This window comes from Triturus cristatus, chromosome 11 (assembly GCF_964204655.1).
Source record: "Triturus cristatus chromosome 11, aTriCri1.1, whole genome shotgun sequence".
Lineage (NCBI taxonomy): Eukaryota > Metazoa > Chordata > Amphibia > Caudata > Salamandridae > Triturus > Triturus cristatus.
Window position 1 is genome coordinate 1,118,954,252 of NC_140594.1, and position 22,201 is coordinate 1,118,976,452.

Here is a 22,201-nt window from a genome sequence, read left to right on the forward strand (position 1 = left end):
GTGTGTGGCTGTCCGTGTGTCTGTCTGTGTGTGTCTGTCTGTGTGTCTATCTGTGTGTGTGTGTCTGCCTGTGCACGTGTCTGTGCACGTGTTTCTGTGTGTGTGCATATGTACGTACGTTTGTGTGTGCATGTGTGTGTGTGTTTTACCCCCGAGGGCCCTGTCTTCCCATCAAGCTCTTCTCGGAGGAGGGGGAAGGGGGCAAACAGCCATGGACACGTTGGAGGGGAGTGGGGTGCATGAGTAGAAAAACACCCACTTAAATGCAGCAAGGTGCACCCATGCCCTCAGAACATTTAAGAAATGTGAAGACTTCAGGCCTCACAAAAGCACCTTAAATTTGACCACATGATATACAAAAAAAAATCCACTTTTTTACCTCGTCTGTTTTTAAAAGAAATTGATAGTGAGCGCAGATCATTACAGCCAGGCGTATTCTTATATTAAAAAAACGCCTTTTTATTCACATTTACAGTAAACCTATGCTATTTTACAGCGCCGAGTTATAACTTTAGTAAAATATATATTTTCTTTTTGGAGTATTGGGAGACACTGGTTGCAGATAGGAAAATGCAGTTTGGAATGCATCTTAACACAGTTGAATAGATTGCGGTTTATCGTACCTTCCAAAACTACCTTTCAAATCAGCCCGACTGGAAAAAAGCGTTTCTAAAAAAAACAATAATAATAACAGGCTTGTTAAAGGTGTGTACTCACCCCCATCGCCGCTATGAAATGTACATAAATAATAGTTATGAAAGACGGCCAGCGAGCGTGAAGAAAGATAACGGCCACAAACCAGAGGCAGGCAAACAACAAGGCACAGCGCGGCACCATTCAACGTAAAAAAGGCGACATGTGACCGGGGCAGTCGCCACCAAAGTCACAACACACCTGAAGGCGGGACAACAAGCAGCGTTTCGCCAAAGAAAAGTAAGCAATTTTGACTGGCATAGGATGGAATAAATAGAAAGTGGTGGGCGTGGTCTAGGGCACCAGAGTAGATACCCCATGCCTCGCAGCGCATGCGCGCTGCTAGACTTACTTGACCTAAAAAGGAAAGAAGGAACGGAAGAAGGAAAAAAGGAAAAAGGAAAGATAAAAAGAAAGAAGGCCAAAAGGGATGAAAGATTTGAAGAATGAAGGAAAAAAGGAAAAAGTAGAGAAATTAAGAAAAAGGAAAGAAGGAAAGGAAAAAAAATGAAAGAGTGAAGACAAGAAGGATGACGGAATAGTGGAAGGAAAGAGGGTTCACAGAATAAAATATTGGATATTAAAACCCAAATTACACCCTACGTTTAAATAAAAGGGTTACAAATGTGCTACAAATTAAAGTCTAAAAATAGAGATAAAAGCTAAAGTTTTCTTCCTGGGAAGAGTTAATTAAAGTACCATTGGTGAAACTAAGTGCAGGTAATAACTGCAGTCACGTAAACAAAGGCCTCTCCACAAAATAATGCACAACATCATTGGTAGGTTAAAGGAACTGATGAAGCTTGAAGGTGCCCTTTGCTCACTTCAAAGATGTCACAACAGAAACATGGATGAAGAGAAGTGGCAGAAAGCTCCTTTATGCAGGTATATTATACATATTTTAGAAAAATCATAAGGTCTTCGCTAATGTCAGTCCTAAAAGAATTGCTTCATACCCATGAAGAGGAGGCATCCATACATCAGGAATGAGAGTTTCATTCAGCCAATGGTTGTGATTTTTAAAGATCAACCTGATCTCTTTTACTAAATGGCAAATTTTTCTTTTCCAACCTTCTCCCTTTATGGAAAGAGTCTGCTTGCTGACAGAAATGACACATTGATGCAAATGCAGGGATAGAAGTCTGCTGTCACTTCTCAGGGCTCTGTTCATGAATTTGCAAGGAGTCACAAAAGGGCCTCTGCATCATAAATTTTAAGGACATATATATATATATATATATATATATATATATATATATATATATATATATATAAGAAAAATATGAATTAATTAGTATATCTATTGCAGTGCATAAGGAAGGTTGGATATAAAAAAAGTTTGGTTGCCAAAAACTCAAGTACCCGATTACGAGTCTGGTGGTCCGATGACAGCCAGACTTGTGGTGGTGGTGGATCCAGCCACCGCCACACTGGCTGTCCGACCCCCTTTTAGGAGTTGAATGGTCAGACTGCCCTGGGACCCCCAGCTCTGCAAAAGAACCACCGCTCCCTGGCATTATAGTGGCAGTCAGAAGCCGCAAAATGCTTGGCGGGTCTGCCGCGATCCCGCCAACCATGTTGCGAGTTTCTGCCCCCTTGTGTGCATTCACTTTGGTTTCTGCACAGCCATTCGAGTCCATGCCGTGTAGGAACCTTGTAGTTTGGTCCCATTGCTGTGCCTTTTTCAAAGGTACCTCAGCCTTCAATAGAGGCATTGCCATGGGACCGCTATGCTGCCCCCTGCCAGACTACTAAAAAGTAGTGATCTGGTGGCTGTAATCATTGGCGTAGGCGGGGCACAGCACTTACACTGCCACGCCATCGCTCCTCCAAAAGGTTGGAATCCAGGCCTAAGGGCCCAATTACGAGTCTGGCCAGACTCGTAGTGGTGTTGCAGATCCAGCCACCGCCGCACTGGTTGTCCAACAGCCCTATTAGGACTTGGCCGGTCGGACCTCCCTGGGAAGGTTGGCTCTGCCAACGAACTACTGTTTCCTGGCATTAGGGTGGCAGTCAGAGGCTGCAATATCCTTGCCAGGACTGCTGCTGTCCCACCAAGCATATTACGAGTTTCCTCTCCTCCAGGGTGTACATGGAGATTCTTCCTCCATGTAAGCCTTGGAGGAGATGAAGCAATGGGGGCCCTCCAAGACCCAGTGTGCCTCCACCACATGTGGATGCACACAGAGGGGCATAACATGTGCCCCTCCTCTGTGCATGCACATCTGAGCCTCATGACCAAAAGTACAGATCTGAGCATGCTTATCTCACACATATCCATATATTCCAAAGATAACCACACACAGATGTGAGCCTAATCTCCCAAAATCCATACATAATCAAATACTGATGTGAGCCTAATCTGAACAGTCACAGACAGAACCATGTACAGTTCTCAACATGATCATCACATACATATCCATATCTAGTGTGGTAAAGGCATATTCATGGTAAAAACTTGTGTGGTAAAGGCATGCGTGGAAATGGTATTAGCGTTGTAATGTCTGCCTTGTAAATGCATGCATGGTAATGGCATGAGTGGTTCCATCATACATCCCCATGTACAGTTCCTGATCACCGAAGCTCTTACATATCCATCTTCACATATCAGTCTAATCACCCAATACATATATAGATCTTGTCAGATCCCATGTTCCCTCGCATCGCGATGCACTGATGTAAACCTTAATACCTTGTACCCATGTGCAGATCTAACCATCATCATCTAAACCTGTTGATGAAACTTGCTGCTGAACCGAGCACAGGGGCTAGTGATATCAAGGTCAGACCTGAGACTGAGGACCTTGAGGACCTTAAGTCTTTTAGAGAGAAGCACAACCCATATATTGACAATATCAAACACTAGGAAATAGGGACAGATGTGAAACTTACCACAACATATGCCATGGACCCAGAAACTGGTCTAACACTGACTATCTGAGACCCCAGTGGAAGCAATTATAGGTCTGAGGTAGTCACCTCAACCCAAATGGAAACAATATGATTCATGATGCTGACCAGTTCAAAACACCTGAAACCAAGTACGGGTCTGAAGGTGGCCAACTCCAAACATATGGAACCAAGTACAACTTAATGTATATACTGTACAACCAAGTAAAAAAAAATCAGGTTCCTTCAAAGCAAATTTAACCAAACAACGAAGATGTGATTTTCTTTCTCCTGCACTGCAAGTGCAAAACTCCTTCTATTGTATATACGAAAAGGTGGTTTAGGGATGTGTGAATTATTATGTAGCCTTGGGTTCTGATTTTACTTTATAGAACATACTGGAGACCTATTAATTTCGTGTTATGAATTATCCATACCTTCTTGGTACTTCTGGGAATGGTCAAATTATAATCTGCTGTAATTATTTTAGAAGCTGAGCACAAGGAATCTGCCTGACCCTTACTTTGAAGCAAAGAGACTGATGAGATTGTCCTGTCACACAGAGGTCACTGTTGGGAAAAAGGAAAACGGTGGAGAACTTGTGATGATAAGGAGAAGATATATTTTCTTCAATGAGCTGGGATGTGGATGTTGAGGGTAGGGGTAGAGAATGAAGTTGGGACATGCACACAAGTTGATCAGCCTAGGGCATGTTTGATGTAAACTCTTTCTATGTCAGTTACACAATAAACCCTACTAATTCCAAATATACGGTACCTGCATGAGGAAGTCATATCGAAGCTCAAATCTCATGGTCCAGAGGTTGCCGATGATGGGAAGCGGTGTCGGTCCGGGGGGATACTGACTCCTGGACCATTGAAGTTTGAAAAACTGAGCAGCAATGAAACTCACAACAAAAATCAGTAGTCCTACACTGAGTGGCAACATGGTGTGCTCCTTCTCCCTGTTATTCAGCTGCCACAACTCAGGTTAGATTGTTCCTATCAATTCGACTTATTTCTCTTCCCCCTGTATCCTGTATTTCTGCTTAACTACAACTGTTTGTCTCTGCAGTTTCCTTTTCTTTCGCCTTGTCTGTATTCAATAAATGTCACTCTATTGTGTCTGTCTCCCCCTGTTTCTCTTTACCCTCATCCTCTCCTTTGCTCAAGAATTATTCTAATGCCTGCTTCTAATAATTACACATAAATACCCCCTTCACTCACTCTCTCTGTTTTCTCAAGACTTCCCCCACGACCTTCGACCCCTTCAATCCACTCCTCACTCCTCTGCTGGTCACTTTCTCTAGCTTTCAGTATATCTAAATGTGCCTCACAGGCTCTGTTCTTTTAAAGCCTCAGGCGCAGACAAAATAATCAATGTGTACCCTTTGCTTCCTCGACTTTGTTCCTTTTGTTTTTTCCAAGTCACATAGAGCTTTCTCGCCCACATTTCATAACATTCAGTGCTTTAGAACTTCCTCGACCAGGTGTCATGACATACATGCCAACTCCCAACATTGGCAGAGACACAACTACTGGCAATAAATCAGATATTTCTCAACACTTTTGTTTATTTTCTTTCTCCTTTATTTTATTTGGATTCTGTACAAAACATTATTTTACAGAGCATATAACTATCCTAAAAAGGCGTGGACTACAACCGGAAGTAGCATGGGGAGATGTGGGACAGAAATGCCGTGTCCAGTGTGCAGCATTCACAGGATGGCATTTACAAAAGGTGGAAAGACTTGCATGGGAAGCATGTTCACACTACCCTTGGTCCTACCAACATTCTAAGGGGAGAGGTTCAGGGTCTCCCACGCCCATGGGAGAAGGAGGTTTTGGTGAACCTGCACACTGAAATCCCTGTGGGTCTCAAAAGCCTGGTGGGTACTGGTATTAACTGTGGAAATATCTCTCAGATGTCATAATATAGTTATTTGTACTCTCCCTTCTTGCTGTCCAAACATTTGTAAAGTACTAAGCCACATGTTCCATATATACACTAATACTAGTTGAATGTGCATGGTAATCCAAACACAATGTTACGTCACAGCTCAATGACTCCCTTTTTCTAAAATATAATTATAATTTTGGCCCAAGTTTCATAGACTGCCTAGAAACTGCTACCGCTCAGTCTGGTTGGACATCGCAAACACAAATAAACATTAAGGGGCTTATTTACAAGAGGCCTGTGCCACCGCACCATCCCTTTTTGCACGATCCGGTGGCACAAACCTCTCAATCATATTTAAGAGGCGACACAAAGCCCCCCTGCATGGCTTTGCATGGCCTCATGCATATGGAGTAAGGCAAGCACCCCAAAGCTCTGTCTTGCCTTACTCTGTGCCAAGGAGGCATTCCTTGGGCATTGCGGTGGGTGTTCCCAAGCAACAACCATTGATTTCGATGCTGACCCACATTTACAAAATCAAGTAAACATGGGGCAGTGTCAAAACCATACCACTCCTCAGAGCAGGCGTAATGAGAAGAAATGTTTTCATTTCTCCTTGTGTTTTTTCTCTTTCCATGTGGGCTGCATTCTGCAGCAAACATAGAAAGGGGAAAATGGCTCTCAGGATTGTTTTTGTGCAGGAAGGTGCCCCCTCCTGCACAAAAACAATCAGGCATGCGACCGAGGCTCCCTAGCACCATGGTGCAAGGGTGCCTATGTTGGGGCTGGCCAGAAAATTGTGCACTAGTGCAGGGAGAAGGACAGGCATGCACTGTATTTCATAAATATGGTGCGTTCCTGCCCTTTCACATATTGGCATAGAGCAGTGCAGCAAGAAGACCCGCGGTGTGTCCCAAGCTAATTCCTCAGAAATGAGGCCCTACATTTATATTTTCAACTTTCACTAGGGCCAATGTTAAAGTGTATGTCCCTTGGAGCAGCAGGAGGTGAAGTAGGACACTTGCACACATTCGCTAGTATATGAGCTCACTGACTCGATCAGTAGTTTTCTGTGAGTCAAGGAAAAGGCTTCAATATTTGGACCATGTGTGTTCATGTTTAGAGAAGGGAAACAGTACAAGAGCGTAGAAATATTAAAGCAACCATGATGCTACATTAAGGACATCAGTATTGCAGGGTCCATATCAGTAACTGGTCCCTGAAACACGTTCAAGTTGTTTCTGTTAAGCATTATACAACTGAAACATTGCTTGCGTAACTGTTTAGTACATTATAAACACCTACAGCTTGACATATAGTTTCACATTTCCATACCTATGTAAATGTATAAGTTTGCCCATTGAGAAGGTAAAATGACTGCACAGAATGATCACAGGCAAGGTATTAATAGTAAAAGTAGCTCATGCAAAAATAGTAATCATTAGTCCATTTGTGAATTACCTAATAAGTGTTTGATGCTAAACTTAGTGCATCAGGTAGCAATATCTGAACACAGAAAGGCTGCATCCTGAGAAGACATCACCATGCAATCAATGCAACAGTAACACCACATAACTTCAGAGAACATCAAACACATCCCAATGCAACCAAAGAATGCCTTGTACATAAGTCAATGCCTCAAAAAACTCATCACAGTATTGCCAGGTAAGAACTAATAGAGATACGTATCTACACAGCAAGCTACAAAATACTGCATGACAACACTAGACCTCACATATGTCACAAGCTACATCTGAGTCAAACCTACACACAATACACTTGTCTCAGTTCTATTAAAACATAATTTACTTTCAAACGTAACACGCACATACCCTGATTATTTTAAATACATCTTGAATAATTTTTTCATAAATTGCATTACTTTTAACAGTAAATTAATGAATCAGGATGCAATAAAATTGCAAATTTCAACACAATGTACCGTTGAAATACACAGCTTGTTTGAAAGCATCTTCAACATTATTCAACACCATGACTCACATAAATATAGGGCAGGTTTACCATCCTTTCATGCGAGGCAATGCAGCAAGGCGAGTCGCTGAGCTGTTTTGCGTGGAAGGGTGAGGGCAGAAATGCTCCATATTTGCAAAGATATGTAAACTGTCTGCTCCCTCGTTACGCTACTGCACTGTGTGCTGCCTAGCGCCAATGCAAGCATTCTTTCACCATAGTGCATGGGTGTCTGCCATTACCGGCAGGGTTGCCTTTGTGCCGGAAGGGACACCTTCATGCACAAAAACAAGTCTTTGAGGCATATTCCTCTTTCTATATGTAGAAAGAGGAATTCACAAAGAGAAATAAAGTTAGTTCTTCCTATTACACCTGTGTTGGGTAGGCACACCATTTGGTGCAAGCCCAGGTTTACAAGTCTTTGTAGTTCTGCATCAAAATACATGGGTGGATGCTTGCCACACCTATGTAATGCCTAGCAGATGCAAATTAATGCAAGGCAATACTATGAGCTGCCTTTCGTTACTTGATATGTACTAGACCATGCAAAGAAACACAAAGTGGCTTTGCGTGGCTTATTAAAACCCAGTTAAGAACTTGTGCTGACTTACCAAGTCCTTAGTAAATCAGCCCCACAGTGTTCATGATTATACATCCCTTTTCCTTTACCCATAAGTTGTGCAAACTAAAACAATCTCATCACAATGACTTTTTATCATTAGTAGAAGTTAGACAGATCCTCAAACAAAACCTACATATAAATAATTCAACAGTGCTGAGAGGCATCTGAAAAGATTGAGGCACTTCCTTCAGAAGTAGCATTTGTTGAATGTCAAGCCATATGAAACATTAAAAAAATGCCTGGACATGGTAGTCAATATGTAATAACTGAAGTGGTCATTCACTGACATGACTCATCACATTTACCTCTCTGCTCCTCCATTGCTACTGCCAGACCAAGACAACAAACAAATGCAGCCTCACTGATATCTACTTCTATGTGAGCAGCATACCTCCTACCTTAAGTGAAACAGCAGATGAAGTGCTAAGCTCTGCAGGTTCTCAGATCTGCAGGTACTCCTCCCCAAATGACAACAGCACATCAACTTCCATTAGTGTCTTGTCCTATTCTCCAACCACCAGCATAGAACAAAGTACAAATGCTCTGACTTCCATAACCTCTACTGTGGTCCTTCCTGCACCGCACTGAGCAAGATCCGGAGGCAAAATAAGATCTGTGTTGGCAAGCCACAGAGATATGAGGCCATGACATCCCAGAGCCTGCTAAACATGCTGTGACAATTCCTGTTGAGATGGAGGTCCTGAGTGCAGCAACTGAGATCACTAACATCTTGAAAGCCTGATAGCTGGATGACAGAGGGAACAGCTGGAAAAGAATAGCCAATGCTTGAGGGCAGGACACTGCAGGGTGGGTTGTTCAAAGATGACTTTCAGTGACTCGCTGCCGCAGTAGGTAATCTAGCAGTAGCTTTCTGTGGCAACTACAATCTATTCCTAACCTATTCCCTGCAACTTCACTGGCTAGGGGGTTATAGATACAGTCACAGTTTCACAACCTGCAGTCCTTGAAACCACAACACCGTTTGCTTCAGTCCCTCCATCGGAGGGGTTATTCTACTACTAGGGCAGATTCTAGCCCCAAGAACCCAACAAGAGGAAGCACGACTGATCATCTGGTGTGCCATGCACTATAGACACATACTTCACCCTCTTCCAATATTGTATACACATTTCCCTACCTCCTCTCGACATATGTTACCGTGTGTGTACCCAATCTAAGTAGCTAAGATGCAATAAATTATGTTTAATGTGAAGAACTAAATGATGACTGTTAGAACTGGGGGTCTCTAGTTGGCAATGGTATACACCTTTGTCCAAATAGGGACCCTTGCTTCTAAGTCAGGATAAGGGGATTACACTCCTAGATAACCCCTGCTCACCCCCTTGGTAGCTTGGCACGAGCCGACAGGCTTATCTCAGAGGCAGTGTGTTAAGCATTTGTGGATATACACAGTAATACAGTGAAAACACTACAGATGGAGACCCACACAGGTTTTATAAAAATAAGTATTCTTTATATAGACTTAACACAAGACCACAAATGACAAAAATCCACAATACTGTACTTACGATTGACTTAAAGATGGTAAAAGTTACTTAGTTCAAGTTGATGATAAATGCAACACAGTTCTCACAAAAGTACCTGGATGCGTAACGCAAAATAAACAAAAGGCTCACAGAGGGAGATGCGTCGGTTCCGTGCTCCGGGGAAAATGATGAGTTGCGCCTCAATGCTTGCGCAGAGTAGGGGATGCATCGTGATCCTTACCGGTGCGGGGGTGATGCGTAGGTTCTTGGCCTGCGGCCCGGTTGCGATGCGCAAGATGGCGCCTCGATGCGATGCAACAATCCGGGTGCGATGTGAGAAGATGGCGCCCTTGATGCGACTATGCGACTGCGATGCGTTCACGTCCTGGCAGCCTTGCGACGTCTTTGTACTTTGGAGCTGCGACAGGCCCTGCAACATGCTTCTCCATTGATGTGATCGTGACCCTCTTGATGGCGTCATGCTTCTCCAGTGATGTGACAGCAGATAGCTTCGACAAAGACACGCTTCCTGGGAGATGCGGCGGTGGCACGCTTCTCCGGCGATGTGACGACTACAGCTGCGGCTACGACACGCTTCTTCTCGTTGCGTCGCGCTTCCAGCTCCCAGCGACACGCAGGCTTCTGCAGATAGAATTCCCAGCAATGAAATTCAGAGTGGAGCTGGTGGTGAAGTCTTTTGTCCCTGAGACTTCAGCAGGAGGCAAGCACAAGTTCAAGCCCTTGGAGACGTATTCTGTAAGATGATGAAAGTCCCTTGAAAAGTTCCTTCTCCTTTCCTTGGCAATGAAGACACCACTGCAGGCCAACCCAGCAAACAGCACACTGGAAGAGGGGCAGTCCAAACTCCTGCAGCTTCCTTAGTTCTTCTCCTTGGCAAAAGGTTTGTCTTGTTCCCAGAAGTAATCTAAAGTTCTTGAGTCTGGGTCCCAATATTTATACCCCAAAATCCTTTGTTCTCTGAAGGCATAGAGGCCTCACCCTAGTCCAAACCAGTTCTTGAGCACTTTGTTTACAGGACTCCTTCTTTCTTTTCACAGTGCAGGGCAGAAACATCAGACACCCCACAGGAGGTGGAGCCAGAATTGTGGAGGGAAAGCACAGCCCTGGACACTTTGTTGACATGATTCCTTCTCTTCTTGCACAGTGCAGGGCAGAGACTTCAGCCGCACCACAGGAGGTGGAGCCAGCATTGTGGAGGGAAGGCCCAGCCCTATTCAGGTCCCAGGTGCAACTCCTCCCTCCCAACTAGATGCAGATCTCCCTATTCACCACGGGGCTGACTCATTCTGTCTCCTGGAATTTCCCAGCCCTGTCACTCAAACTCCAGACAAGGAATACACAGCCTAGCAAAGGCAGGCTTTGGATAGTTAGACAAGAAAATACCTACTTTCTAAAAGTGGTATTTTTAAACACAGAATATTAAAACCAACTTTACTAAAAGATGTATTTTATCATTCTGAGTTCAGGCATACTAAATTCGAATTTCTACCATGTCAGTTAGGATTATAAAATGTAATAATCTAACTGCCCATTCTGGCCTATGGAGAATAGGTAGCCTTGCAATATGATATGGCTGTAATTCACTATTAGGACACAGTACACACGCCAGGGCATGTCCTACCTTATGCTTACAATGCACCCTGCCCTTGGGCCTACCATAGGGGTGACTGATATGAAGCAAAGGGAAGGTTTAGTGAGTGGTAAGTGGGTGCACTTACCCAGTCGACATGGCAGTGCGAGACTACACACAGGCTCTGCAATGGCAGGCCTTAGACACATTTTACAAGGCTGCTTCTGTGGGGGGCACAACCGGTGCTGCAAGCCCACCAGCAGCATTTGGATTTACAAGCCCTGGGCACACATGGTGCACTGTACTAGGGTCTGACAAGTAAATCAAATAACCCAATCATGGAGTCACTAATCAATACATCAATTTAACATAGGGAGCACTTGCACTGTGGCACTGAATAGCAGTGGCAGAGTGCCCAAAGCATATAACCAGCAAAAACATATCAAAAACAGAGGAGGCAATCCGTCAAAATGGAAGGGAGACTCACGCCAATGATGCCAGGTCTAACAATGACCAGATATGTAACAACAATGGGTGCCCTCTAGTGTACTGCCAAGCAGCACTGACATCTGCAAACTCTTGTGGTGCAAATTCTCAGAAATGATATCATGTGTGCCATTATTCTCATTATAAAAGTCATGCAAAGATTACACTCTGCTGGACAGAATGAAACAAATATAAACTTAAATCCGTTAGATATTACATTTATTGACAAACAAATACTGTATCTTATCCAATAATTAAAAGTAATTTAAAAACAACACCATGCGTGAAAATATGTGTACAGATTAGTACACAACATCAGATTTCCAAAATGTACATGAAGTTGAATTTGGCTCTGCTGTCAGTACTGGAAGAGCCCATTGTAAACCTCATGACCGTGTCACACTGCTTTGGAGTGTGTTTTTGAGAAAAGAATGCGGAAAAAAATAAATACAAAATTGCATGCTGTCCTCATTCAGGCCCGCAAATAGTTATTTAATACAGACAAAGTACCTGTGGATAGAGTAATAATGCATTACCGTAATGGCCACTTCAATGTATGGATATTCCTGACAGATGCATTATGTTTTAATGACATCACCCCTGTAGCCTTTGATTCTGTGCATGATTTGGAATGGGCATACAGTATCTGGATACAGTGTTACCCAATCAATTTGCAGGCCCCTTCCATTACTAATATCTTCAGTTCCCATATCAGTCCAAAGTTCCAATGATGGTTGAAACTGCAACATGAAATGATTTGCACACTTCCAACATGTTCTATAAATATTGCATTATCATATCAATATGTTTCATCACAGTGGCATAATGTATCTTGAGGGCCCCCCTGCAAAGTACATGGGGGGCCCCCAGGCTCCAGACACAGTCAAGAGTTCTCAGCCACTTCCTGTGCACGGTGCTGGAGGGGGCCCTCTGCAGCTCAGGGTGTACCTTTACTGAAGGGGCTACAGGGGCTATTGTTACACAACTGTTTCATCACAATCAAACTAAATATATACATGTGTGAAATCATGACAGTATTCAGCTGGTACACCAACTGATGGTAGATGGACTGCACACATCTTCCTTATGTTTCTAAATGAGTAGTACAGCAATGTTAATTGTGGCACACAGGGAAAATTCCTCCAGGTTGCAGATTATTATTTTATATTTTCTTGCTACAGCATTCATGTCACCAATATCCTTTAATGTGCATATACCTATCTTTATGCAAATAGGTTCTCAACTAGTTCAAGCTTCACATCTACTCTGTCTTATTCATTACTGTCATCTTCCTGTTGTCCACCTTCAACATCAAACTAGGGATGTGTCTGGGGCTCGTCATCTGGGATGAGTGGGATGATCCTTTGCAAAGCAATGTAGTGAAGTGTACAGCAGAGTGTAACACTCTTGCTGACCTTGCCAGGAGATTATAACAAGGCACTGCTGATCTTATTGAGGCATCTGAAGTGGGCCTTCTGGAGAATAAATGTCCCTCAATGTGTCCCCTGCTGTGGACATATTCCTCATTGTAAAATATCCCTCCTAGCATTGTTGTGTTTCAATGGTGTCAATGACCAATATCTTCAGGTATATCTAGAAACCCCCGAAACAACAAAATATGTCCCGAATCAGATGACGGTCAACTTAATCCACCCAATATTTATCACACACCAGTAATGTACATCAACCTATAAGCAAGCCAGGCTCCCCTTGGTGCAAGGTATGCCATCTTGTGAGGCACAATTGAATCATGGGTGGATCCACAGGACATTGTGTAGGTGCTGATGATGAAAAGACTAGCAGTGCAAACCACCTACATATCAAAAGAGTGAGCAGGCTTCCACCTGTGGTACACCTGCTCATGTTCACGTGTGCAACCAATACAACATGGGTCAAACAGTAATGCCAAACACATGTTATTCCTCCCAAAGCATACAATTCAGCCTTAATGTTCTGAGATGGCAAAAAAACATGTATGTTGTACTATCATATCAATGGAGTGGCTAAAGACAGCAGAAAATGTTGGTGTGCCATTCAATTTCATTCTGTCGCAGACTCCCGAAAAAAACACTTGCACTGAAGTGCAACACTGAAATGATCGTTGCAACTGGTGAGATAGCAATTGTGATAAAAATGCCAGCTTCGAGCTCTGATTTTAGCAGATTTTCCAATGCCACTCGGTCACTATGTACCCTACAAATTATTTGTTGCCTTTGATTTACTTTTTGCTATATGTAACTGATAAATAAAAATTGAATTGTTAAATGTGAATTTGCATCATTCTGTCTTTTTTCCTAACAGCAGTGTTTATTTATAAACATGACAAATCAGACAACGATGCGTAATAGGATATTCGCGGACAGCATACAAATATACAAACATGTTTCACATGATAACATTTTTTTCTTCACTTCCAAAAGGTGTGCAACAAATCTCAAGTCCACTAATGTCTGTTTTCACGACTAAATATTTAAGCGGTCGGGTCAATTTCACTGGTGTTTTCTCAGTGTTTTTGAAACATTTTGGAATCAGTGCTTATCAGTGTTTATTCAGCTGCCTAACCCCTAAAATAGACAAATGTGTGTTTATACAGTGTGTATAAAACATTTTGGCTTTTTTACGATAAGTGATATAAATAATATAGTTAATTTAATAGAGACATGATAGAGGGTATGTTGTGTCTTCCCACTGGCAATGTGTCCAGTGGAGTTGTTAGACTGTTTTAAGCATAGCGAGTCTGAATTGCACTTTCACTCATTGACCTTTTTCATATCTGATTACCTCTCACACTCACTCTGCATGACTCTGATTTACAGGATAATTAGTGGATTAAAAAAGTAAGAGAGATACATTCGAATGTTTTAATGAAGAAATTCTTGGACACAAGTGGGGATCATTCACCTCTTCTCACTGAACATCATGACATTGTAGGAGTGGTCAACCCGGCCAGATTGTGGTTATGCAGGGGTTTATTAGTGCTTACATGTTTGCACTGATGATGGCTGTTTCCCTTTTAGTGGGATTTGAACCGATTTAATAGGTTTAATTGTAAAACAGCATACCCTAAAGATATGCACTTCCTAATATCGTCAACTATTGTTGGCTAACCATGGCGGATACTGTACATGTCAGACAGTGTCTGGGTGATTCCTTGAGGAAGGAGTTTGTCCACTAGCTGCAAAATATATTGCTGATGGTGTCTTTTGGTCATGGTGTTAATGACTTTGATCCACTACGATAGGTCTGTCATTGCTCAGTATTTGTGGGGAGGATATCTATACGTATCAAGGAAGACATAGTCTTCACCAAAAGCGCTGTTCCATTGCAGATGCCATTAATCAAGGATTTCATGTTTGCCATCATGTCAGACAATAAGCAAGGGTACAATGATTCTTTCCAAAGATGGTTCTGTCATAGCAGATGATGTACTCAACCGCCATCTTCACTGTCCATGAAGATCAATCCTCATGCAGCATATGAACTCCATCATTATTGAAATGAGTGATTGAAGGATGGGTGTTTGTTTATACCCAACAGAACTCTATCACATACACATTTTAGAACTTGGTGGCAAAAACAAGTTAGCCTTGCCATCATCTAGTTCATCACACCTACTCAAGTGCTTGTGCCGATTGTGCTGCTTGTCTTGCCAAATGGTTTACTGTGGAAAGGGCAGGGCTCTCCTTCCTAAGGAGCTATAAATCTTGACAGGTGTGATTTATATGGCCCAAGAGAGAAGCAGGTGATTTCTAAGTCAGGATACAGAAAGAAGAGAAAGGGTGTAGCTAATTGAACCCCTAAAGTAGCTGCACTGGGCCCTCATCTCTGGAAGGTGGCCTCAAGCTGTCTTTACTCCCCTTTGACTAACATAGGCTGCTTAAGGAGACCCTTGGCAGCCACCTCAGGCCACAAGGATCATGTGATCTAGCTCCAAGTCTGCACTTTTTGTAGCTGTGGAAGGCAGATGGTCTAGGTATATGAAAGAGAATTAGAACTCAAGCTCCAGAGAGTAGTGAACCATGAGCTTTCCGTTTTCCAATAATTCAATAATTCCAATTAATCTTTCTAACATAAAAGATAGCAATGAGAAGAGTGTGCATAGACTGACTTATTCAACGCAGAATTTTATGCACAAATTTAATGAGAGAAGAGTGAACATTAGTAGAAGTAGAAGTATGAGTGAAGCAAGAGAGAGTGAATTGTAAAAAGAGGCTGAAGAGAGATTCAGAAATTGATAGATGCATCCTAAATTTAGGAATGAACAGGAGAAGAAATACATTATTTGTATAACCTGAAATGAATTTGAAAATCTAGAAACATTTGCAATGACATGAGAAAGTGAAAATAGTTATACATTTATGGCTTATGGTGAACAGATGAAAGGTTCAGAGCCTACACATGGAGGAATGTATTACTTTTCTGGAAGTACAGCTTAGTTGAATCTGCCACTCAAGTAAGTGGGTAATCATATGTGAATGAAATAGGTGAGACTAGCCTTAGAAGATTGAAACGTGTATTTGGACAAGTGTGTATGGATACCTTTGGTGTGTTGATTCCTTCTATTGGTATTGCTTTGCATGTTGTGAAGATTGTAAAATCGTCCACTTTGGTTGATTATTTAGTGACTAATACAGCTGCTGCACTGACAAAAATAATGAAGAAATGACAGCCATATGGGCAGTAATCTTGCAGAATATGCTTGCTATGAATATTCTTCTTGTGAAAGAAGGCAGAGTGTACTGTGTCTTGAAGGTACAGCAGTGTTGCACTTTTGTGTCAGATAATAGCAAGCTAATCATTAGTAATATTACAAATATTTCACGTGAGACAAAGATTCTTGAAGATATTGGTGTATGGGAGATTATTGGCTCATCCTTAGTGCGATTGGAAATGGAGTTGGTGAGGGGTTTGGTGATGTGGGTGCAGAAATGTTGTGTAAAATTCTAACCTCTTCCTTTATTATTTTATTTTGCATAACTGGTCTAATACTTATTGTGAGAAGTTGGCCTGGCATATGCTGGTCACTAGTTATAGTGGACACCTTGCACCAGTCCAATTCGACTCTTATGGTAGATAGGTTTAAGACAACCTTTTAAAGAAAGCTATCCTAGTGGTAGCTGTGGAGAGCAGCCTTCAGGCTAAGTCTCAGAGGAATGTAAGCAGCTTGTTTTACCTTATAATCTCTTGAATTACCAAATGAAAAGACACCACACAGGTATATATATCAAATACATATTGTTAGAAAACCGGGCAACCGGGTTAGCAGTCACCCGGTACTTTCCAGCATAAGGGGTAGCTTGGCTCGAGCGGTCGGGGGTCAGGCACCGTGCTAAGCGTACGTCACACCCTCACAATAACCATGCGTTCATCCGTTCCAAAAACGACACTACACCGTAAAAATTATGAAAGAATCTCTTTGTGTTTATCTTAATTTTCTCTTAGTTGCAGGGTTATGTCACAAATACAATACAAAAGGATTTTCTTCAGAAATAGCAGGTCAATTAAATAATAACACTTTACAGGTGCAATAAATAGGTTTAGGTCACAAATACACAAGGAATAAATAGAGGTGCGATAAATACATAGGGCAAATAAATACTGTCAGACCATAAATACCAGGCAGGAATAAATACAGTCAGACAATAAATAACACTCCTTCAATAAATAATATAAGCAGTCAAACAATTGCAAATCAGATCACATTTATGAGGTAGATTGATTTTACCATGCCCAAGTACAGCTTGTGGTCACTGGGGTGGCCTGGGGATGTCCCAATGAGGGTACCCTAAGGTTCTGGCTCACCAACTACACAGTCCCTCACACAGGTCACTACACCAGTCTCAGTTCACCCCCCCCTAGCACCTAGAATGGTCTTAACACCCCACTAGCCCCATGAATGGTCTTTTAGGGCTCCACCGGGCCTCAGATGCCCTTTCTACCACTTACTGCCCTTTTCTCGGTGTTCGGCTCCACTCGGCGCCGGGTCGACGTCGATGGGCGGCTCCGGTTCGATGACGAGTCGATCGGTTCCGCTTGACGCCGCGTCGATGCCGTCGGCCGGTTCCGGTTCGATGTCGCTGGGCGGCCTCAGTTCGATGTCGGGTCGATCCGCTTTACCTGACGCCGGGTCGATGCCGTGAGGCGGCTCCGGATCGATGACGCTGGGCGGCCTCGGCTCGATGTCGGGTTCCGGCGTCACAGGGTCACGGTCTCCCCGCTTCCGGGCGACTCCGGAGTGCGACCTCCACTCCCGACCTCCGTCGGCTCCACTTCGGGTTCCGGCGACTCCGGAGTGCGATCTCCACTCCCGACCTCCTGCGCGCTTCGCCTCGACCTCAGGCGACTCCGGAGTGCGATCTCCACTCCCGACCTCCTGCGCGCTTCACCTCGACCTCAGGCGACTCCGGAGTGCGATCTCCACTCCCGACCTCCTGCGCGCTTCACTTCAGCTTCCGGCGACTCCGGAGGGCGGACTTCACTCCCCCGTCGACGCCTCACCTCGACCTCAGGTGACTTCTACTTGACCTCCGGTGTCTCTCCACGACCTCGGTCGGCGCCCTCACTCGACCTCTAGCAGCTCCGGGTACGACGTCTGCCTTCTGTCAGCGCCGCTTCTCCACCTCGGGCTCCAGGTCTCCAGGCTTCTCGACGTTGGGTCTCCAGGAGGATTCCACCAAACAGGTCAGGAATTTGCTGTTCTTCTCCTTTAAGGCCTGTTCCGGCTGTTCAGGTCCTTAAGATGATTTTCTGGTCTTTATCCCACACAGGGCACTAGGCTGGGCTCGGTCAGTAGGGACTAGCATCAAGGGTGGGTTTCTGAACCCCACTCCAAGCACTGGTTTCCACCCCTGCTGCCTCACTCCTTCCTCCTTCTGAATCTCTGTCCTCTCTCTTCACTAGTCAGGTGCCAACTGCCAACTGTCAACTGTCAACCTGAGATGGCTTCCCAACATTCTAAACTGCCTCCCTCTATCCCAGGGTTCTAGAATGTTGCAGAAGGTTCTAGAAACCTCTAGTGTGTTCTGGTGATGTCACAGGTGACAATGGGTGGCCACCATTTTGTGTCTCAGGCCCTCAGACAGAAGTTCCAGGGGTAGGGAAAATGGCTCCCTGACACTGCATCAACACTAAAAAGTCTGGTGGTTCCCAAAAAGGAAAAATTACAACAGGGTTTGAGGCAAAAGTGGGACAAAATAAATAATGATGATGAGGGACCACCCAAAGGGCTGACAGGTCTAACACGCGTCCCCCCCAGCTGAAAGTGGGGAGAGCTACCCAACCCCTTGGGAGTTCTCATCACTAAGGCGGAAATACCTTGAGAGACCGTCTGCATTGGCGTGGTCCACTCCAGGCCGATGTTCCACCTGAAAGTCCATTCCCTGTAGGGAGATAGACCACCTTAGCAGCTTGGGATTCTCCCCCTTCATCTGCATCAGCCAACGAAGGGGTCTGTGGTCGGTCTGAACTAGGAAGTGCGAGCCAAACAGGTATGGCCGCAACTTCTTCAGAGCCCATACCACTGCAAAGGCTTCACGCTCTATTGCACTCCACTTCTGTTCCCTGGGAAGTAGTCTTCGGGATAGGAAGACCACGGGTTGATCCAGACCCTCTTCATTGAGTTGCGATAATACTGCCCCAATGCCATGTTCCGATGCATCCGTCTGGACAATGAACTCCTTGGAAAAGTCTGGGGCCCTTAAGACCGGGGCCTCGCACATGGCTTGCTTCAGTCTCACAAAGGCCTGCTGACAAGCCTCCGTCCAGACTACCCGTCGAGGTTGTTTCTTGGACGTGAGCTCCGTGAGGGGGGCCACAATGGTACCGTATCCCTTCTAGAAGCGGCGGTAATATCCCGTGAGGCCCAGAAAAGCTCGGACCTCAGTCTGAGTCTTGGGGGGTTCCCAGGCCATGATAGCCTCGATTTTCGCCTGGAGGGGTTGCACCGCTCCCCTACCCACCAAGTGTCTAAGGTACACTACCGACCCCTGCCCGATCTGGCATTTGCTGGCCTTGATCGTCAATCCAGCTTGTCTCAGGGCCTGGAGAACAGCTTGCAGGTGACGCAAGTGATCCTCCCAGCTGTTACTGAAGACGGCTATGTCATCCAGATAAGCAGCAGAGAAACTCTCCATTCCAGTGAGGATCTGGTTCACCAGACGCTGAAACGTGGCAGGTGCGTTCTTGAGCCCAAAGGGCATCACACAGAACTGGTAGTGGCCATTGGGCGTGGAGAAGGCTGACCTTTCCCTTGCTCCATCAGTCAGAGAGATCTGCCAGTACCCTGAAGTAAGGTCAAAGGTACTTAGATATTGAGCAGCTCCCAGCCAGTCAATCAATTCATCCGCCCTCGGGATCGGATGAGCATCAGTCTTGGTTACTGAGTTCAGTCCCCGGTAGTCCACACAGAACCTCAGTTCCGGTTGGGCACCCGGTGGTGCAGCTTTTGGTACTAACACCACCGGACTGGACCAGGGGCTGCTGGAAGGTTCGATCACTCCTAGCTCCAGCATCTTAGTGACTTCACTGTGAATGCTGGCCTTCACCTTGTCTGACATCCGGTAGATCTTGGACTTCACAGGTGGGCTGTCTCCTGTGTCCACATCATGGACGCACAGGTGAGTCCTACCCGGAACAAGGGAGAACAACGAAGAGTACTGTCCCAGGACCTGGCGGCAGTCCTCCTGCTGTTCAGGAGTTAGAGATGGGGAGAGAATCACTCCCTCCACCGACCCATCCTTCTCTTGAGACGCAAATAAGTCGGGGAGAGGCTCGCTTTCCACGTCCTCTGCTCCGTCAGTCACCATCATCAATATGACTTCGGGCCTCTCGTGGTGGGGTTTGAGGCGGTTGGCATGCAGCACCCGTAGGGGCTGGCGAGGGGTCTTAAGGTCCACCAAGTAGGTAGCCTTACCCTTCTTCTCCAATACCTCAAAGGGTCCTGACCAGCGATCCTGGAGGGCGCTAAGCTCTCCTGGTTTGATCACCCACACCTTCTGGCCAGGCTCCAATTCCACCGGGTGAGCGGTGTGGTCATACCACGCCTTCATTACTGCTTGGCTGGCTTCCAAGTTGTCATAAGCTTGCTTCCACAACTTAGCCATTTGGCTCCGGAAGGCCAGCATGTAGCTCACCACATCCTGGGGAAGCTTCCTGGGAGTTCTTTCCCATCCGTCTCTCACCAGGCTGAGAGGTCCACGCACAGGGTGCCCATACAAAAGCTCGAAGGGGCTGAAGCCCACTCCCTTCTGTGGCACTTCCCTGTAAGAAAAGAGTAGACAGGGTAGGAGGACGTCCCATTTCCTCCGCAGGCTTTCAGGCAGACTTCTGATCATGCCTTTCAAGGTTTTGTTAAACCTCTCCACCAGACCATTGGTCTGGGGGTGGTAAGGAGTTGTGAACCGATAGGTCACTCCACACTCCTTCCACATGGCCCGCATGTATGCTGACATGAAGTTGGTCCCCCTGTCGGACACAACTTCCTTGGGAAAACCCACTCGGGTAAAAGATTCCCATCAGGGCCCTAGCCACAACAGGTGCAGTAATGGTCCTCAGAGGTATGGCCTCTGGGTACCGTGTGGCATGATCCACCAGAACCAGGATAAACCGGTGACCAGCTGTAGTAGGCGGATCTAACGGACCCACAATGTCGATGCCCACCCTTTCAAAGGGGGTGCTAACGACAGGAAGTGGTTCCAGGGGAGCTTTCAGCTTCACCCCTGTTTTCCCACTGGCTTGGCAAGACACACATGTCCGGCAGTAGGTGTCGGACGACACTTTCATTTGAGGCCAATAAAAGTGTGGGACAAGACGGGCAAAGGTCTTGTCTTGCCCCAGGTGTCCTGCCAAGGGGATCTCGTGAGCCAACTCCAGTAGGAAGGCTCGATAACGTTGAGGGACTACTAAGGCTCATGACGATCCATGTAGGGGTGCCTTGGGTTCACTGTAGAGGAGGCCATCCTCCCAGTAAACGTTGTAGTTCCCCTCAACGTTCCCTGCTGCCTGGGCCTCGGCCTGTCGCCTCAGTCCCTCAAGGGTAGGGCACTCCCTCTGGCCCTTGCAGAATTCCTCCCTGGTCGGCCCTCCCTCCACGTGCCACTCGGCCAGGATGGGTAGGTCCTCCAGTTTGGTAACATCCCCCACCGCGGACTCCTGGTCCACCACCTCCGGTGGCCTATCCGTCACACGGGGCGCGGATGCCGAGGCAGGCTCCCCCTGTCCTCGGTTCTTCCCTTGGTCGGCAGCTGGCTGGGCCTTTGATCCAGGCTCCAGCCGAAACGAACTCCCTCTCCGGGTAGTCGTGGACCTTGTGCTGACACAGGCCCAGTCAGGTGTACCCAGCATCTCAGCATGAGTCCGGTATTCCACCTCCTTCCAAGCATTGTGCTCCATGTCATTCCCCAGCAGACAATCGACTGGCACGGCAGGGCTTACGGCAACTCGAAGTGAGCCTGCAACCCCCTCCCATTCAAAGGGAACCTCGGCCACCGGGTAGTGGCCTGTTCTGCCGTCAGCCATCGCGGCTGGGTGGAGTACATCGGGAATTACCTGCTCTGGAGACACCAGTTG

The 22,201-nt window shown here is 45.5% G+C and overlaps 1 protein-coding gene across 1 annotated transcript in view; it reads right to left on the reverse strand.

Moving 5' to 3' along the window:
• LOC146786145 (cytochrome P450 2J6-like) overlaps positions 1-4,882 on the reverse strand; it is a 97,903-nt gene extending 93,021 nt beyond the window's left edge. Inside the window, exon 1 of the mRNA XM_085635649.1 lies at positions 4,360-4,882. Coding sequence (XP_085491775.1) covers positions 4,360-4,530 — 171 coding nt within the window. The 5' untranslated portion in view covers positions 4,531-4,882. The remainder of the gene's footprint in view (positions 1-4,359) is intronic.
• Between the last annotated feature and the right edge of the window lie 17,319 nt (positions 4,883-22,201).